Genomic DNA, 16,914 nt, shown 5'->3' with positions numbered 1-16,914 from the left:
TCTGAAATTACACTTCACATGCACCAAAAAGCTAAGCTAAGTCTGGGCTGCTGTAGTTTAGAGACTTTTCAGTGGCTTTGCACCTTTTTTGCGCCTTTTCACAAAAAGGCACAGTTCATAAATCCCTTCCATATCATGTGTATTACCAAAATCAGTGGATTGCAACTCAAAATCAGCAGAAATGTGTAAACCAAAAGGCGCAAAAAAGGACACTTGCGCTAAATAAGCACCAAATATAGACAGAAAAAAGGGTAAACACAATGATAAATGTCGGCCAATATGCTCTACACAAGTTAGGGCGTCTTACCAATGCCTGATGTGTTAAATGGGTTATCCATTCTTTTAAAATAGTAGACTATCACTGCTACGAAAAGTACAACCAGTCAAGTGTAAATGCTGAAGAATTTAAAGTTCTCTCCCCACAGATCTTTTATTGATCCTGAAGATAGGCAATACATTTTACAATGCTGGATACCCCTTCAAGTAATAGCATTAAAGGGGTATTCCAGGCAGGAACATCTTATCCCCTATCAAAAGGATAGGGGATAAGATGTCTGATCGCAGCAGCCGTTGTTTCGCACGGTTCACGTGCTTTGTCTGTGAACCATGCAAAACAACAGCTGCTGTCGCCTACCACATCCCCCCCCCCCCCAATTGTGTCCCTCTCTGTTGTTCATGTAATGTGAGTATTTTCTATAATAAAGAAGATTGAGAAGCACCGGTGAGTTGCTTATTCCTATTTTCTTCGTATTTTTCTGTACTAGGGGAGCCATAGGGCTCCATGCACTGGGATCTGCCATGAATCCTGAAAATCGAGTGCACTTTGCATAACATCCACTGTGCTTACTACTACTCATTTACTTACCTGAAACATTCAGCATGTCATCAATGCGACCTGTAATCCAGATGTATCCGTCCTTATCACGCCTGCATCCTATTTACCAAATGATAAAATCTGACATTAATAAACATCATTAAATCAAAACGTACTTTACTTCATAGTCATTATAATTTCAGACAAAATTTCGGATAATTTCCCCTTTTTAATACCTTAAAAGTTGATCAATTACTGGTGTCTGATTTCCGCCCTTCCTGAGGTCACATAAAACTGGCTTAGTACATGAAAAGCAATGATACTGAGCTATTGCCTACAATACTACAAATACATTTTCAACCCTTTTTTTTAAATAAATGTTAATGACAATTCAGCTCCTATACAGGTTGCTAGGATTTTAAATATTGGATAATAGTATATCTTCTTAGTAATACAGCAAAGAGTAGCAGGGGAATTAGGACTTCTACCTGTATAACCAGGCAGGTCTGCTCTTCAGTACGGCAGAAATGTTAGATGACAACTCTTGGTTGTCACCTAGAGCCGGGCGGTATGACCAAATATGTGTATCACGGTATTTTCGTAACTTATGGCGGTTCGACGGTATAAAACAGTATTTCTTTCACCCCCCCCCACCCCAAATCATGTGACCCGCGAGCGCTCTTCCGCTCCCCCCAAATCATGTTACCCACCAGCACTGTTCCGCTCCCCCCACCAAATCATGTCACCCGCCAGCACTGTTCTGCTCCCCCCACCAAATCATGTGACCCGCCAGCCCTGTTCTGCTCCCCCCACCAAATCATGTCACCCGCCAGCACTGTTCTGCTCTCCCCACCAAATCATGTGACCCGCCAGCCCTGTTCTGCTCCCCCCACCAAATCATGTGACCCGCCAGCCCTGTTCTGCTCCCCCCACCAAATCATGTCACCCGCCAGCCCTGTTCTGCTCCCCCCACCAAATCATGTCACCCGCCAGCCCTGTTCTGCTCCCCCCACCAAATCATGTCACCCGCCAGCACTGTTCTGCTCTCCCCACCAAATCATGTGACCCGCCAGCCCTGTTCTGCTCCCCCCACCAAATCATGTGACCCGCCAGCCCTGTTCTGCTCCCCCCACCAAATCATGTCACCCGCCAGCACTGTTCTGCTCCCCCCACCAAATCATGTGACCCGCCAGCCCTGTTCTGCTCCCCCCACCAAATCATGTGACCCGCCAGCGCTGTTCTGCTCCCCTCACCAAATCATGTTACCTGCCAGCGCTGTTCTGCTCCCCCCCAATTAATTATCAGCCCAGCGGGGTACTACTCACATATGTCACCCACAAACACTGCCCTTCTCCTCTTTGTTGGGGGCCGCCGGCGCTGGAACTCACTGTACGCCAGTGGTCTCCAACCTGCGGACCCCCAGATATTGCAAAACTACAACTCCCAGCATGCCGAGACATCCAACGGCTGTCCGGGCATGCTGGGAGTTGTAGTTTTGCAACAGCTGGAGGTCCGCAGGTTTGAGACCACTGCTGTATGCTGTATCCCTATGCCCGGGCTGCAAAAGATAAAGAAAATAAACGTTAACTTACCTACGTCGGTCTTACACTGTTCCTTGGGACTGGAACGTCGGACAGCCGTCAGCCTATCACCGGCCGGAGCGATGTCCCGCCCCGGCCGGTGATAGGCTGAGCCCACTGTCATGTAAGAAGCCGGCTTACATGACGGCTGTCCGACGTTCCAGTCCCAAGCGTAAGGCCGACATAGGTAAGTTAAAGTTTATTTTCTTTATCTTTTTGCAGCCGGGGCATATTGGATATTTCTGTCTACATCCATATTGGCCTGGCCTTGTGATACAGCGTACAGCAGTGGTCTCAAACCTGCGGACCTCCAGCTGTTGCAAAACTACAACTCCCAGCATGCCCGGACAGCCGTTGGCTGTCCGGGTATGCTAGGAGTTGTAGTTTTGCAACATCTGGGGGTCCACAGTTTGGAGACCACTGGCGTACAATGAGTTCCAGCGCCGGCGGCCCCCAACAAAGAGGAGGAAGGCAGTGCTTGCGGGTGACATATATGAGTAGTACCCCGTTGGGCTGATCATTAATTGGGGGGGAGCAGAACAGCGATGGCGGGTAACATGATTTGGTGGGGGGGGGGGGGGGGGAGCAGAACAGCGCTGGCAGGTCACATGATTTGGTGGGGGGGGGGGGGGGGGGAGCAGAACAGCGCTGGCGGGTCACATGATTTGGTGGGGGGGAACAGAACAGCGCTCGCAGGTAACATGATTTGGTTGGGGGGGAGGAGCAGAACAGCACTGGCGGGTCACATGATTTGGTGGGGGGGGGAACAGAACAGCACTCGCAGGTAACATGATTTGGTTGGGGAGGAGGAGCAGAACAGCACTGGCGGGTCACATGATTTGGTGGGGGGGAGTAGAACAGCGTTGGCGGGTCACGTATGATTAGTTCCCCGATGTGGGGACAGCGCTGCACTGGGCTGATAATTCATTCCCAAGGGGGAGGGGACAAACCGGTATTGCGGTATGGAAAAAATTCATATCGTGCAGCCCAAAAATATTGGTATTCGGTAAGAACCGGTTTACCGCCCAGCCCTATTGTCACCCACCATCTAAGACTCAGATTTGGATATTTCTGTCTACATCCATATTGGCCTGGACTTAATATATATAAGTGATATAAGTGTTACACTGGATTAAGATGGTTACCAATGTACAGATTTGGCCCCAATCTAATAGATCTATCTAACCAAATCTATCTGGCATTGTGATATTTTAAGTACTAGAACTAGTCGTACTTGCAATGATTTTTCCTGTGAAACAATGCAATGCTTTCATTTTATGTATCTCTCACGTAATAATATTACAAAAATCAGTACCCGAGATTTTAGTATTTTACGGGACCTGTTTAGTTGTAAACTGTATCTTACCATCTCCAGCAACATAATACCCAGGGAACTTTCTGAAATATGTGTTTTCAAAGCGTTCATGGTTGCCATACAAGGTCCTCATAATAGATGGCCATGGCTGCTTGAAGACCTAAATTATGAAAAAAAGAGAGAAAAAAGACAGGTAAAAATTCAGTTTGAAGATATTGGGAAATGTATCAAACCAAAAAAGCTTCCATAAGTTTTCTTGGACCCTTGTAAGAACATCACAGGTTTGGGTCATACACAGGAGTAACCTTTACCAGTCAACACAATTTCAACTACATTCACATCCAAAAAATGGTCTACATACAGGGTATATGTTGGCATAGCGACAGAACTGTATGCCGACGTATACTGGAGCTACTCATTCCGAGTCCATTATGTTCAATGGACCAAATGTGGCCTATTAGGCTAGGTCCAGACTGCGGAATCTCCGGACGGAAATTTTCCATCTAGAGATTCCGAGTGCAGCCAGCGCCGACTGAATCAGTCAGCGCTAGGACCGTGCGGACATTGCAGTCCCCAATAGACTGCAATGTGTTCCGCGAGGATATCCACCTAAAAAAAGAGCACCACCATTCTTCAGGAGGATATTTTAAAGCGGATTTTCCGTTCACAAATTCCGCTTCAAAAATTCTGAAGTGTGCATTGGTGAACGGAAACCCATTCACTAGCTTGTACAATTTAGTAAGAAGAATTCCTGCCTGCAATTTCAAAGCGGAATTGCAAGCAGAAATTCCGTAGTCTGAACCTAGCCTTAGAGTCGAAGTTCGGCCCATTTCCAAGCATATACAGCAATAGCAGCCAGGCTTTAGAGTCCCTTAAAATCACAGTATACATTTAGCAATCATGAGCATCATGAGCACAGTGCTCTCTGCAGACATCTCTGTCCATTTTAGGAACTGCCCAGGGTAAAAAGAAATCCCCATAGCAAACATATGCTGTTCTGGACAGTTCCTAAAATGGACAGAGATGTCAGCAGAGAGCACTGTGGTCATGATGTCAGCAGACAGCTCTGTGTTTCAAAAAGAAAAGAATTTCCGCTGTAGTATTCAGCAGCTAATAAGTACAGAAAGGATTAAGATTTTTTAATCGAAGTAAATTACAAATCTCTTTAACTTTCTGGCACCAGTTCATTTACAAAAAAAAAGTTTTTCACCAGAGTACCCCTTTAACCCCTTCATGACCCAGCCCATTTTCACCTTCATGACCTGGGCATTTTTTGAAAATCTGACCACTGTCACTTTAAACATTAATAACTTTGGAATGCTTTTACTTATCATTCTGATTCCGAGATTGTTTTTTCGTGACATATTCTACTTTATGTTATCGGTAAAATTTCACTGATATTTGTATCCTTTCTTGGTAAAAAATCTAAAAATTTCATGAAAATTTAGAAAATTTTGCATTTTTCTAACTTTGAAAGTCTCTGCTTGAAAGTAAAATGGATATTCCAAATAAATTACATATTGATTCACATATACAATATGTCTACTTTGTGTTTGCATAAAAAAATTGACAAGTTTTTACTTTTGGAAGACACCAGAGGGCTTCAAAGTTCCGCAGCAATTTTCCAATTTTTCTCAAGATTTTCAAAATCGTAATTTTTCAGGGCCCAGTTCAGGTTGGAAGTGGATTTTAAGGATCTTCATATTAGAAATACCCCATAAATGACCCCATTATAAAAACTGCACCCCCCAAAGTATTCAAAATGACATTCAGTAAGTGTTTTAACCCTTTAGGTGTTTCACAGGAATAGCAGCAAAGTGAAGGAGAAAATTCTAAATCTTCATTTTTTACACTCGCATTTTCTTGTAGACCCAATTTTTGAATTTTTACAAGGGGTAAAAGGAGAGAAATCACCCTAAAATTGGTAACCCAATTTCTCTTGAGTAAGGAAATACCTCATATGTCTATGTAAAGTGTTCGGCGGGCGCAGTAGAGGGCTCAGAAGGGAAGGAGCGACAATGGGATTTTGGAGAGTGAGTTTTTCTGAAAGGGTTTTTGGGGGGCATGTCCCATTTAGGAAGCCCCTATGGTGCCAGAACAGTGGACCCCCCCCACATGTGACCCCATTTTGGAAACTATACCCCTCATGGAATTTAATAAAGGGTGCAGTGAGCATTTACACCCCACTGGCGTTTGACAGATATTTGAAACAGTGGACTGTGCAAATCAAAAATTTTATTTTTCATTTTCACAGACCACTGTTCCAAAAATCTGTCATACACCAGTGGGGTGTAAATGCTCACTGCACCCCTTATTACATTCCGTGAGGGGTGTAGTTTCCAAAATGGGGTCACATGTGGATATTTATTGTTTTGCGTTTGTCAGAACTGCTGTAACAATCAGCCACCCCTGTGCAAATCGCCTCAAATGTACATGGTGCACTCTCCCTTCTGGGCCTTGTTGTGCGCCCCCAGAGCACTTTGCGTCCACATATGTGGTATCTTCGTAGTCGGGAGAAATTGCGTTACAAATTTTGGGGGTCTTTTTTCCCTTTTACCTCTTGTGAAAATGAAAAGTATAGGGCAACACCAGCATGTCAGTGTAAAAAAATTATTTTTTTACACTAACATGCTGGTGTAGACCCCAACTTCACCTTTTCATAAGGGGTTAAAGAAGAAAAAGCCCCCCAAAATTTGTAAGGCAATTTCTCCCGAGTACGGCGATACCCCATATGTGTCCCTAAACTGTTGCCTTGAAATACGACAGGGCTCCAAAGTGAGAGAGCGCCATGCGCATTTGAGGCCTGAATTAGGGATTGCATAGGGGTGGACATAGGGGTATTCTATGCCAGTGATTCCCAAACAGGGTGCCTCCAGCTGTTGCAAAACTCCCAGCATGCCTGAACAGTCAATGGCTGTCCGGCAATACTGGGAGTTATTATTTTGCAACAGCTGGAGGCTCCGTTTTGGAAACAGTAGCGTACCAGACGTTTTTCATTTTTTTGGGGGAGGGGGGCTGTGTAGGGGTATGTGTATATGTAGTGTTTTTTACTTTTTATTTTAGGTTAGTGTCAGTGTAGTGTAGTGTTTTTAGGGTACAGTCACATGGGCAGAGGTTCACAGCAAGTTTGCCGCTGGAAGTTTGAGCTGCAGCGCAAAATTTGCGCCATCTCAAACTTGCAGCACTCACTGTAAACCTCCACCCATGTGAGTGTACCCTGTACATTCACATTGGGGGGAGGGGGCAAACATCCAGCTGTTGCAAACTCCGAGCATGCCCTTTGGCTGTCCGTGCATGCTGGGAGTTGTAGTTTTGCAACAGCTGGAGGAACACTGGTTTGGAAACACTAAGTTAAGTAATAAACTTTCAAGTGTTTTGCAACCAAACTTAGTGTTTCCAAACCAGTGTGCCTCCAGCTGTTGCAAAACTACAACTCCCAGCATGCATGGTCTGTCAGTGCATGCTGGGAGTTATAGTTTTGCAACAATTGCAACAGCTGGAGGCACTGAGGTAGGAAACGGACAATGTTTCCCAACTAGTGTGCCTCCAGTTGTTGCAAAACTACAACTCCCAGCATGCCCAGACTGCCAAGGCATGCTGGAAGTTGTAGTTCGGCAATATCTGAAGGATCAGATGTTGCCGAACTACAACTTCCAGCATGCTTGGGCAGTCTGGGCATGCTGGGAGTTGTAGTTTTGCAACATCTGGAGGTCCACAGTTTGGAGACCACTGTATAATGGTCTCCAATCTGTGCTCTTCCAGATGTTAGAGAACTACAACTCCCAGCATGCCTGGACAGACTGAGCATGCTGAGATTTGTAGTTTTGCAACATCTGGAAGAGCACAGATTGGAGACCATTATACAGTGGTCTCCAAACTGTGGACCTCCAGATGTTGCAAAACTACAACTCCCAGCATGCCCAGAAAGCCAAAGGCTGTCTGGGCATGCTGGGAGTTGCAGTTTTGAAACTCTCAGAGGCAGCAGTGAGATCGCTTTACGGCGATCTCACTGCTGCCAATGAAGATGCCGCACTGCTGCCGGAAACTCACCGCCGGGACGCAGCGCAGCCGGGACCGCATGGAGGACGCCGGGACCGCTCGGGACACCGCTCCGACGGGTAAGTGACGCCGGGGGACGGGTCAGGGACACTTAGCAGAGCGGTGTGTGTCCCGATCCCTGTGATCGGGACTCACACACCGCGCTGCTAAGTATTCTGATAGCGAAACGCTGCTATCAGCTAGTCAGATTTGACCAGCTGATAGCAGCGATCGCTGGGGGGGGGGGTGGGGGACGAAACCCCCCGTGGTCGCACGGTAAGATGGCTGGCTATCAGTGATAGCCACCATCTTACCGGGCGCTGCGGGATGCCGCGAGTAGCTGCAGTAATGTCCATGACGTACCTGTATGTCATGGGTCGGGAACACCTTGCCACCCATGACGTACAGGTATGTCATAGGTCGGGAAGGGGTTAATGTTTTCTAGTATATGAAGTGACCAAAAATATGCATTTCTGGACTTTGGAATTTTTTTAAGCTTGCACCTTTGACTGTGTGATTCAATTAAGATTACATTAGCAGCCAGGGTCCACTGGGTATCATGCGCGCTCTGCTGCTGAGCGTGCATCAAACACTGGGAGGCCGCAGAGGATGTAACAAGTCTTTGACATAACAAGATTAGAATAAGTGGGACACTTACTAGGTAGCCTTCAGCTTCTCCTTCTAGCTCCTCTCCATGCTCATTCAGTACTGCAGGAACCACGCCAAAGAATGGAAACGTCTGTAGTAGATTTAACCATAAAATGAGCAAACATGACAATGAATACACAAGTTATACAAAATTGGCTATGGAAATTAGTATAAGATAAAGAAAAAGAAACATGAAAGGTTCACAAAATACATAGTTTCCATAAAATACAATGTAAATTAAAAATGTTACTTTAATATGACAAAAGTAATGATGAAACTTCTATTTCAATAGAGACCTACATGTGGCGATCAATGGGGCCAGTTTACTATAAGGGATATAACATGTGCCAGGTTTACTAATGTTTGCCTGCAGATATACAAGGTAAACCAAGAACAATATGTGGAGGTTAGACATTATAATAGGAAACATGCTGATGGAAAACTCAAAACAGATCAGGAATGCCAATACCTTTCTGGTCTCCCTTGGACACAAAGAAATATATGTGAAAGGCCGGTAGCTTTTTAACCCTAAGGGCCCATGTATGTGTTTCCATTTAGCTCCTATTTATTTTCAGCATTGATGTTGACAACAACTACATAAACAGATATTACACTAGGTAGTTTATTGCCTTCAAGGGATATTCCAGCAATTAAAAACCTATACCCTATCCACAAATGTTTGATTGCAGAGGTCTGACTGCTGCCCCCCCCCCCCCCCCCATCTCCAAAACGCTGCATGGACCAAGTACTTAAATGGGTTCTGTCCGATTCAAAAACATTTTCATTGTTGTACATATTGACATTAACCTTGCTAAAATACTAAAAAAACAAACACCACTAGAGGTCCCCATACCATCTAGAACATAATCCTGTCCAGCTACAGCATCATCTTTGCTGAAGCACAAGCAGGGCAAAGTCCAGTAAGGGTGGGACTAGAACTCCAATGTGCTCACTCCTGTCCTGTCAGACTGAATCATGAAAACAGAGAGGAGGGGGTACAAAGCAGCCTGCAGTGATTGGATGAAGACACTCAGCGGGGCAGACTCAGGGAGGAAGATGAGTAATACAAAGGGACACATCCCCTCCAAAGCACAGAAAGACAAACCAAGTTAGCAACGGGAAGAAGGTATTTGTCAGAGAAATATATGTCCTAAACACATAAAACATTATATGTACATGGTCAGGATTAGATACTGAGTAACGTATAAAATATATATTTTTTTTTGTGGGATATGACAAATACTCTTTAAGTCATAATGAAAAAGGACCTTAAAAATGCAAATCTCCCCTTCCCTTTACCTTCCTTTAACTTCCCTTACCCCTGGCATCTACAAAACCAAACAGAAATCAAAAGGACCTCCCGAGTACTCAGAGATACAAAAACGTATCCCCTATGCTAAGAGGGCGTGTCAGCAGTCGCTTCGTACGGTGGTTGAACACACCCAATTTAGGAGAAAAGCCGAGACCCCGTACTAGAAATCGCGCAGGGGTGGGGGGGTGGGGGTGGCAATTGGTTGGTGGGCCAGCAGTCAGACCCCCACAATCTGACACTTATCCCAAAGTACCTTTTTAAGAGGGGACTGCCCATAAGCAACTCCTTCATGTACCAGTCGGTGCATTGGAATCAATTATCAAGTGCCGATGGGATTGACAGAGGAAGAGGATTTATATAGACCGTCCATGTGGTGAAGAATTTCTTTCCAAGTCTCTCTTTATTTGTGAGGGTTAAATCAAATCAATCAAAAACAAAATGTCCACTTTACTAGTTATCAAAAAAAGTGAAGGAACACATCATTTCAGAATATTCTTTCATGCAGGTGTCGTCTCATTTTAGCGAGGGTTTAAGTAATTTATAGAGAAAACTTAAGAAGAATGTAGGGTGTTTAGCCACAACTGAAACGATGTTCAAGGAGTGATCCCTAACTTCAAGAGGAATAAGTCCCAATACTAAATCTTAATGGTGTCTAAGGTGAATATAATAAAAGTGCTGACCATCCAATGGAAGAAATTTACAAGAGGCCTTAGTACATTTGTTACCTTTGGGATTTATCATTGCACAAAAACACAAAAAGTTAACAGACCCTCTCAGAAAGGATTATCCAATGGGAAACATGTTTTTTTTTTTTTTTTTAAATGGAGGAGGCTGGCAATAAATACTTACATGCATAAATAAGTATTACTCAATCAAAAGGGCTACATCGCTGATGCCCCACTGCCATTCCAATGCCCACCAGATCCTTTCTAATCTTCACTTCCTTGGCTTGTCTTGTCACACAGAAAATGCCCGCTCAGGCCACTTAAACCAGGGATTTGTGCCAAGACAAGACATGGAAGAAGAAAACAACACAGACTTGGACAGCACTGAAATGGTGGGGGTGGGAGAATGATAAAGCGAATAACACTTTATTTTTGCTCCCTTTACAATATATATATATATATATATAATTTTAATTTTTTATTTTTTTTAAGCAATAGTCACTTACAGCAGATCCGGGTTTCAGAGGTGTAGCTGCTGGCAAAGGGGTTATAACATGACCTCCCTGAAAATAGAAAATACATATTACATATTTATCCCCGGTTTAAGCATAACCTAAAAAGCAGCTGGATTGCTGTGGTTAGCATTCAAAGAGAACCTCTGCTGTTGTATCACCTTTTCTCATATATCTGCATTGTGTCATTCTTTTGTCACTTCCAAAAAAGTATAATCAAATTGACAACTGGGTGTTACCATTCCCCTTGACAAAGGGGTGTGTCCCTACTCCCTCTGACATCGGCAGCACTAATTGGGGCAGTGTAGCCAAGAGAAGGGTAACCCTCCAAATGGTAACACCCACGTGTCAGTGAATTTGTAAGCAATAATAGAGGAATGGCATATTGCAGAGCACTAGGAAAACAAGCTAAAGAATCATTTTTCCTGAAAAATATTATTATTTACTATAAAAAAGATAGGAGAGCTCTTTAAAGGGGTACTCCGCCCCTAGACATCTTATCCCCTATCCAAAGAATAGGGGATAAGATGTCTTATCGCAGGGGGTCCTGTCACCCCCCACCCCCATAGACATGAATAGAGGGGGTGTGGTGTGAGGTTCCTTTTCCCGCCACAGGAACCCAGTGTTCTGAACTTACTGTTTAGAATGCCGGGTGCTGCATAGAGATTGCAGGGGTCCCAGTGACGGGACCCCGCTATCAGACATCTTATCCCCTATCTTTTGGATAGGAGATAAGATGTCTAGGGGCAGAGTACCCCTTTAAGTGCATCTATTACAGATAGTGATGATATATCACTAGTGTTTGCAGTTACTTTGGAATCAGTGTAGTCCTACTTGCCATATAAGGTGCTAAGACATCTTATCCCCTATCCAAAGGATAGGCATAAGATGCCTGATCGCGGGGGTCCCGCCACTGGGGACTCCCATGATCTTGCATGCAGCACCCCGTTACAATCAGTCCCTGGAGCATGTTTGCTCCGCGTCTGATTACTGGCGATCTCGGGACAGGAGCATTGTGACGTCACAGCTCCGCCCCCGTGTGACGTCATGCTTCGCCCCCTCAATGCAAGCCTATGGGAGGGGGCGTGACAGCTGGGGGCGGAGCGTGATGTCACACGAGGGCAGAGCTGTGACATCACAATGCTCTGGTCCCATGATCGCCAGTAATCAGACCCAGAGCGAACATGCTCCGGGGACTGATTGTAACGGGGTGCTGCATGCAAGGGACCCCCACGATCAGGTATCTTATCCTTTGGATAGGGGATAAGATGTCTTAGCGCCGGAGTACCCCTTTAAGTCTGTTTTGAAGCTCTCGACTGTTCCTCTTGTGACCAGTTCCTTGGTTAGACTGTTCCAAAAATGCACATTTCTTATGGTAAAGTTGGAGGGAGTGCTCTCTTGTCTTTTTAGGCGGTTTTACTTGGAACAGGTTTTCTCCATGTTTATTATATGGGGCATTTATATACTTAATGGATGGTTATTTTTAATTAAATCATTTGTATACGTTCCATACTGATTCATTTATTTTAAGATGTTCATTGAAATTCAAACTCTAATAAAAAAAAACGAATTCAAATGGATGTTAGAACGAGATGCTTTTCCTGTTTCTTTCTGTGGCCATAGACTTGCCTATAGCATCCATAACTGACCACTATGAAAACATATTAAACAGCTACTTACTGTTTCTGTCTGCCAAAAAGTGTCAACAATGGGACATCGCTGACTGCCGATAACGTTATAGTACCACAACCATGCTTCTGCATTTATGGGCTCTCCTACAGTACCCAGAATTTTCAAAGAATTCAGATCGTACCTGGGGAAAATACAAAATACAAGGGATCATAATGTAAATTATTAGAGTTTGCTGACACCTAAAGAATCTGTAATATAAAGCACACAGAAGTAGGAAAAGTCATTGGAATAAGATGGGTTCTAAGCTTTTTGTTATTATCCTTAAATCTACAGCTATTCAATGGGTATAAAAATAAAAATACAATTACATGCAAGATATGAGTTTTGGTAAATTACAGACAAAATGTTAGAAGCTTGTAACAAGAAAACAAAGATTTACACTGAACTCAAACATAAAAAAAATTGCACCATTGCTGAAAAAACTCACTTATGAATGACCTCATTCCCGTATTTCATCAGTAAGCGTATGGCTGTGGGTGCAGTATAAAACTGGTTCACTTTGTACTTTTCAATAATTTCCCAAAATCTCCCCACATGTGGATAGGTAGGAATGCCTTCAAACTAAAAAACATAGAAAGAGCACATTATAATGCTATTCTTATTATCATACAAAAAATACAGTATGACAACGACATTGAATGCAAATACAAGGTATGTACCCTATGCAAGTCATTTTCTTATATGCACAGGGACCTGTAAGATTTATCATGTCTCCTGTTATTGCACATAACACTTTACACTGCCGGGTATCCCAACATGGATTTGCACTAAGTAATATGGTCTTAACATGCACTGGACATATTGGCCGACATTTATCATTGTCTTTAGACTGTTTTTTGTGTCTAGAAAAGGCGCAAAAAAGGCGCAAGCAGGGTTTATTTGCCCCTTTTTTGCACCTTTTGGTTTACACATTTCTGCTGATTTTGAGTTGCAATCCACTGATTTTGGCAATTCACATGATATGGAAGGGTTTTATGAACTGCACTTTTTTGTGAAAACCACTGAAAAGTCTCTAAAACGAAACCAGACCTAGCTTAGCTTTTTGGTGTATGTGAAGAGAGAAATTTCAGAAAATGTGACCTGCACAAAATTTATCAAATGCTCTGTGACCATTTAATAAATTTGGTTCTCCAACACATTATCAGCACACAAAAAAAAAGTGTAGAAAAATACTTCACTTACACCTACAGTGATAAATGCCGGCCATTGTTGTTATCCACATGGATCATACCATGGCTTTGTTAGAAGGCTTTATTTCTCCTCTATGTCACTTTGTATATATATGTGCATATCAGGGCATATATACAAATAATCAAACCAACCCCCTGTACCTCAGTGACCCTATCCTTTTTTCTCCCTGTGATGTACCTTTTTAATAGTTGTCTCTGTGATTTACTAATAAATGTGGTTGTACTTTTTTTTATGTCATAACTAGCTGAGTACCCGGCGTTGCCCGGTTTTTCCTTTCTCATCCTTGTTGGGGAGGAAAATAAACAAAGGAGGAAGCTTTTGACTTCATATCCCGTCCTCATATATTGTTGTCATATCCCGACCTCCTATCCTGTCATCATATCCCGACCTCCTATCCCGACCTCCTATCCCCTCCTCCTATCCCCTCCTCCTATCCCGTCCTCCTATCTCGTCCTCCTATCTCGACCTCCTTTCCCGTCCTCCTATCTCGACCTCCTATCCTGTCCTCCTATCTCGTCCTCCTTTCCCGTCCTCCTTTCCCATCCTCCTATCCCCTCCTCCTTTCCCCTCCTCCTTTGCCGTCCTCCTTTCCCGTCCTCATATCTCGACCTCCTTTCCTGTCCTCCATTCCCCTCCTCCTATCCCGTCCTCCTTTCCCCTCCTCCTTTCCCGTCCTCATATCTCGACCTCCTTTCCTGTCCTCCTTTTCCGTCCTCCTATCCCGTCCTCCTATCCAGTCCATCTATCCCGTCCTCCTATCCCATCCTCCTATCCCGACCTCCTATTCCGTCCATCTATCCCATCCTCCTATCCCGACCTCCTATCCCATCCTCCTATCCCGACCTCCTATCCCGACCTCCTATCCCGACCTCCTATCCCGTCCTCCTATCCCGTTCTCCTATCCCGGTCCTCCTATCCTGGTCCTCCTATCTCAGTCCTCCTATCCCGACCCGCAATATGTGTACCAGTTATTGAAATATCTCCAGCCGTACGGAAGTTATGTGGGAACATACATTTCCCATTGATTTGCATGGGACTTTAAACAAAAACCCAGACTCTCACAAATGGGGGTAGTTAAGGGTCAAATTAACTATCCTATATTTTAAGTGGACATATAAGTAACATGTGACCAAGTATTATCGAAATATCTCCAGCCGTTTGGAAGTTATGCAGTAAAATATATTTCCCATAGACTTGTATGGGACTTTAAACATAAGCCCTGCCCCTGGAAAATGGGGGTGAGTAAGGGTTAAATCACCTATCCTATGTTTGTTGTTGACATATAAGTAACATGTGACCAAGTATTATCGAAATATCTCCAGCCGTTTGGAAGTTATGCAGTAAAATATATTTCCCATAGACTTGTATGGGACTTTAAACATAAGCCCCGCCCCTGGCAAATGGGGGTGAGTAAGGGTTAAATCACCTATCCTATGTTTGTTGTTGACATATAAGTAACATGTGTGCCAAGTTTCATGTTAATATCTTTAGCCGTTTGGACGTGATGCTGGAACATACACACATACACACATACACACACACGTTGAGTTTTATTTATATAGATAACATTTATATAATTTTAATACAAAAAGTTGTCATATAGTGTGTGTCATTTTGTAGGTTGTAGTTTTGTGCACTGGACAGTATTTATATTAAGGGTACGTTCACACGCGCGGATTTTCAGCGGATTTTACACTGCAGATCCGCTGGTGAAGGCCCTGCTCTATGCTGTCTTTACATGTGCCTGCTCGTAGTGGCAATACGCTGCTACCAACAGGCACACTGCGATGTGCGAGTCGTACTCGCACATCGTAGGAGCTCTCTGCCTAGCTCAGAGCAGGGAAAGCGGCCGCGATGTGCGAGTACGCTGCGCACATCGCTGCAGTGTGTCTGCTCATAGCGGCGTATTGTCGCTACGAGCAGGCACATGTAAAGCCAGCATAGAGCGGGCCTTCACCACCGGATCCGCAGCTAAATATGCTGCAAAAATCCGCACGTGTGACCGAACCCTTAGTGTATGCTTAGTTTTTGCTTCATTCTGTAGGTTACAGCACACACCTTTAATAACCTGTTTAAAGGAGTACTCCATGTCTAGACATCTTATCCCCTATCCGCCACTAGGAACCCCCGCGATCTCTCCCCCTGTCATCTGGTGCAAACTGCAGGAGAGACCAGCGGCAGGACCCCCACGATCAGACATCTTATCCCTATCCTTTGACTATAAAACATTTCTTTATCCCAATAGGGGATTATTATATCATTTTATACCTATAATGTATCAGCATACCTCTGTGTGCTATACATTATACTATTTGTCTCTATGACACAAGCAGCTCCTAGGGCTACACTTTCTGGTAGACCAAACCTAGAAAGGACCCCAGGGCTGACTGTTGACCGGGCATGGTAAATGTTATATAGGCACGATCGGAGATTAGTCCAATCCTGCCGGTGCTCCAGAGGATGCCTGAAAACTGAGGCTGTGACAGCTACAATTATAAGCAGAGGAGCAGCCCCAGAGCCACAAACCTCCTCTACTGCAGCGACACCACAAGATGCCACTGCAGACCTGCACTGTTTGCTATTAAAAGACAGTGAGGGGTTAAATATTCTGGATAACTGGGCTTTGATTAGAAAAAAAAATGTATATATATTGTTAAGGGTAAAGTATATCTGTTGGTGGTTACATAGTGTGGCGAGCTTACCATCACACTGGTGGCCCCATTAGCCAATGGCCCATAGGTAATGTAGGAATGACCTGTGATCCATCCAATGTCAGCTGTGCTCCAGTACACGTCATCTTCGTGGTAGTCAAACACGTACTTGAAGGTTAGAGCAGTGTAGAGTAGGTATCCTGCAACTGTGTGCAATACACCCTGCAGAAAATGAGGTTGATCATTAGCAGAAACATAGGTAGATGCAAAGTATAATAAAAGTATTAAAGTGCAAAATACATCAGTTATAATAAAGTTACACTACAATTGGCCCAGATTTACTATAGTTGTTGTCCCAGAATTTTGGCACACAGCAACTGAGACATATTTATTATACATAGTGTGCCCAAATAACAGTAATATACATATATACAAGGGCTGGCTTATCAGTATAGAGTCATTGTATGGGAGGAAGGGGCCTGGCCTAAAATTCTGT

The 16,914-nt window shown here is 44.0% G+C and overlaps 1 protein-coding gene across 2 annotated transcripts in view; it reads right to left on the bottom strand.

Moving 5' to 3' along the window:
• The window catches only part of LOC130273971 (acetyl-coenzyme A synthetase, cytoplasmic-like), a 77,602-nt gene that overhangs the window by 10,565 nt on the left and 50,123 nt on the right, over positions 1-16,914 (bottom strand). For both annotated transcript variants that reach the window (XR_008844187.1, XM_056521584.1), the window contains exons 9-15: positions 16,470-16,640; positions 13,004-13,137; positions 12,565-12,697; positions 10,879-10,935; positions 8,406-8,486; positions 3,761-3,869; positions 866-934 (exon numbers count right to left, since the gene is read on the bottom strand). Coding sequence is in view for 1 of the 2 variants with exons in the window: in XM_056521584.1 (XP_056377559.1) it covers positions 866-934; positions 3,761-3,869; positions 8,406-8,486; positions 10,879-10,935; positions 12,565-12,697; positions 13,004-13,137; positions 16,470-16,640 (754 nt within the window). In the remaining variant the exon portion in view is untranslated. The remainder of the gene's footprint in view (positions 1-865; positions 935-3,760; positions 3,870-8,405; positions 8,487-10,878; positions 10,936-12,564; positions 12,698-13,003; positions 13,138-16,469; positions 16,641-16,914) is intronic.

The sequence above is a fragment of the Hyla sarda genome, chromosome 5, assembly GCF_029499605.1.
Source record: "Hyla sarda isolate aHylSar1 chromosome 5, aHylSar1.hap1, whole genome shotgun sequence".
In the NCBI taxonomy this organism is placed as follows: domain Eukaryota; kingdom Metazoa; phylum Chordata; class Amphibia; order Anura; family Hylidae; genus Hyla; species Hyla sarda.
This window is presented reverse-complemented; position numbering and strand designations above follow the sequence as displayed.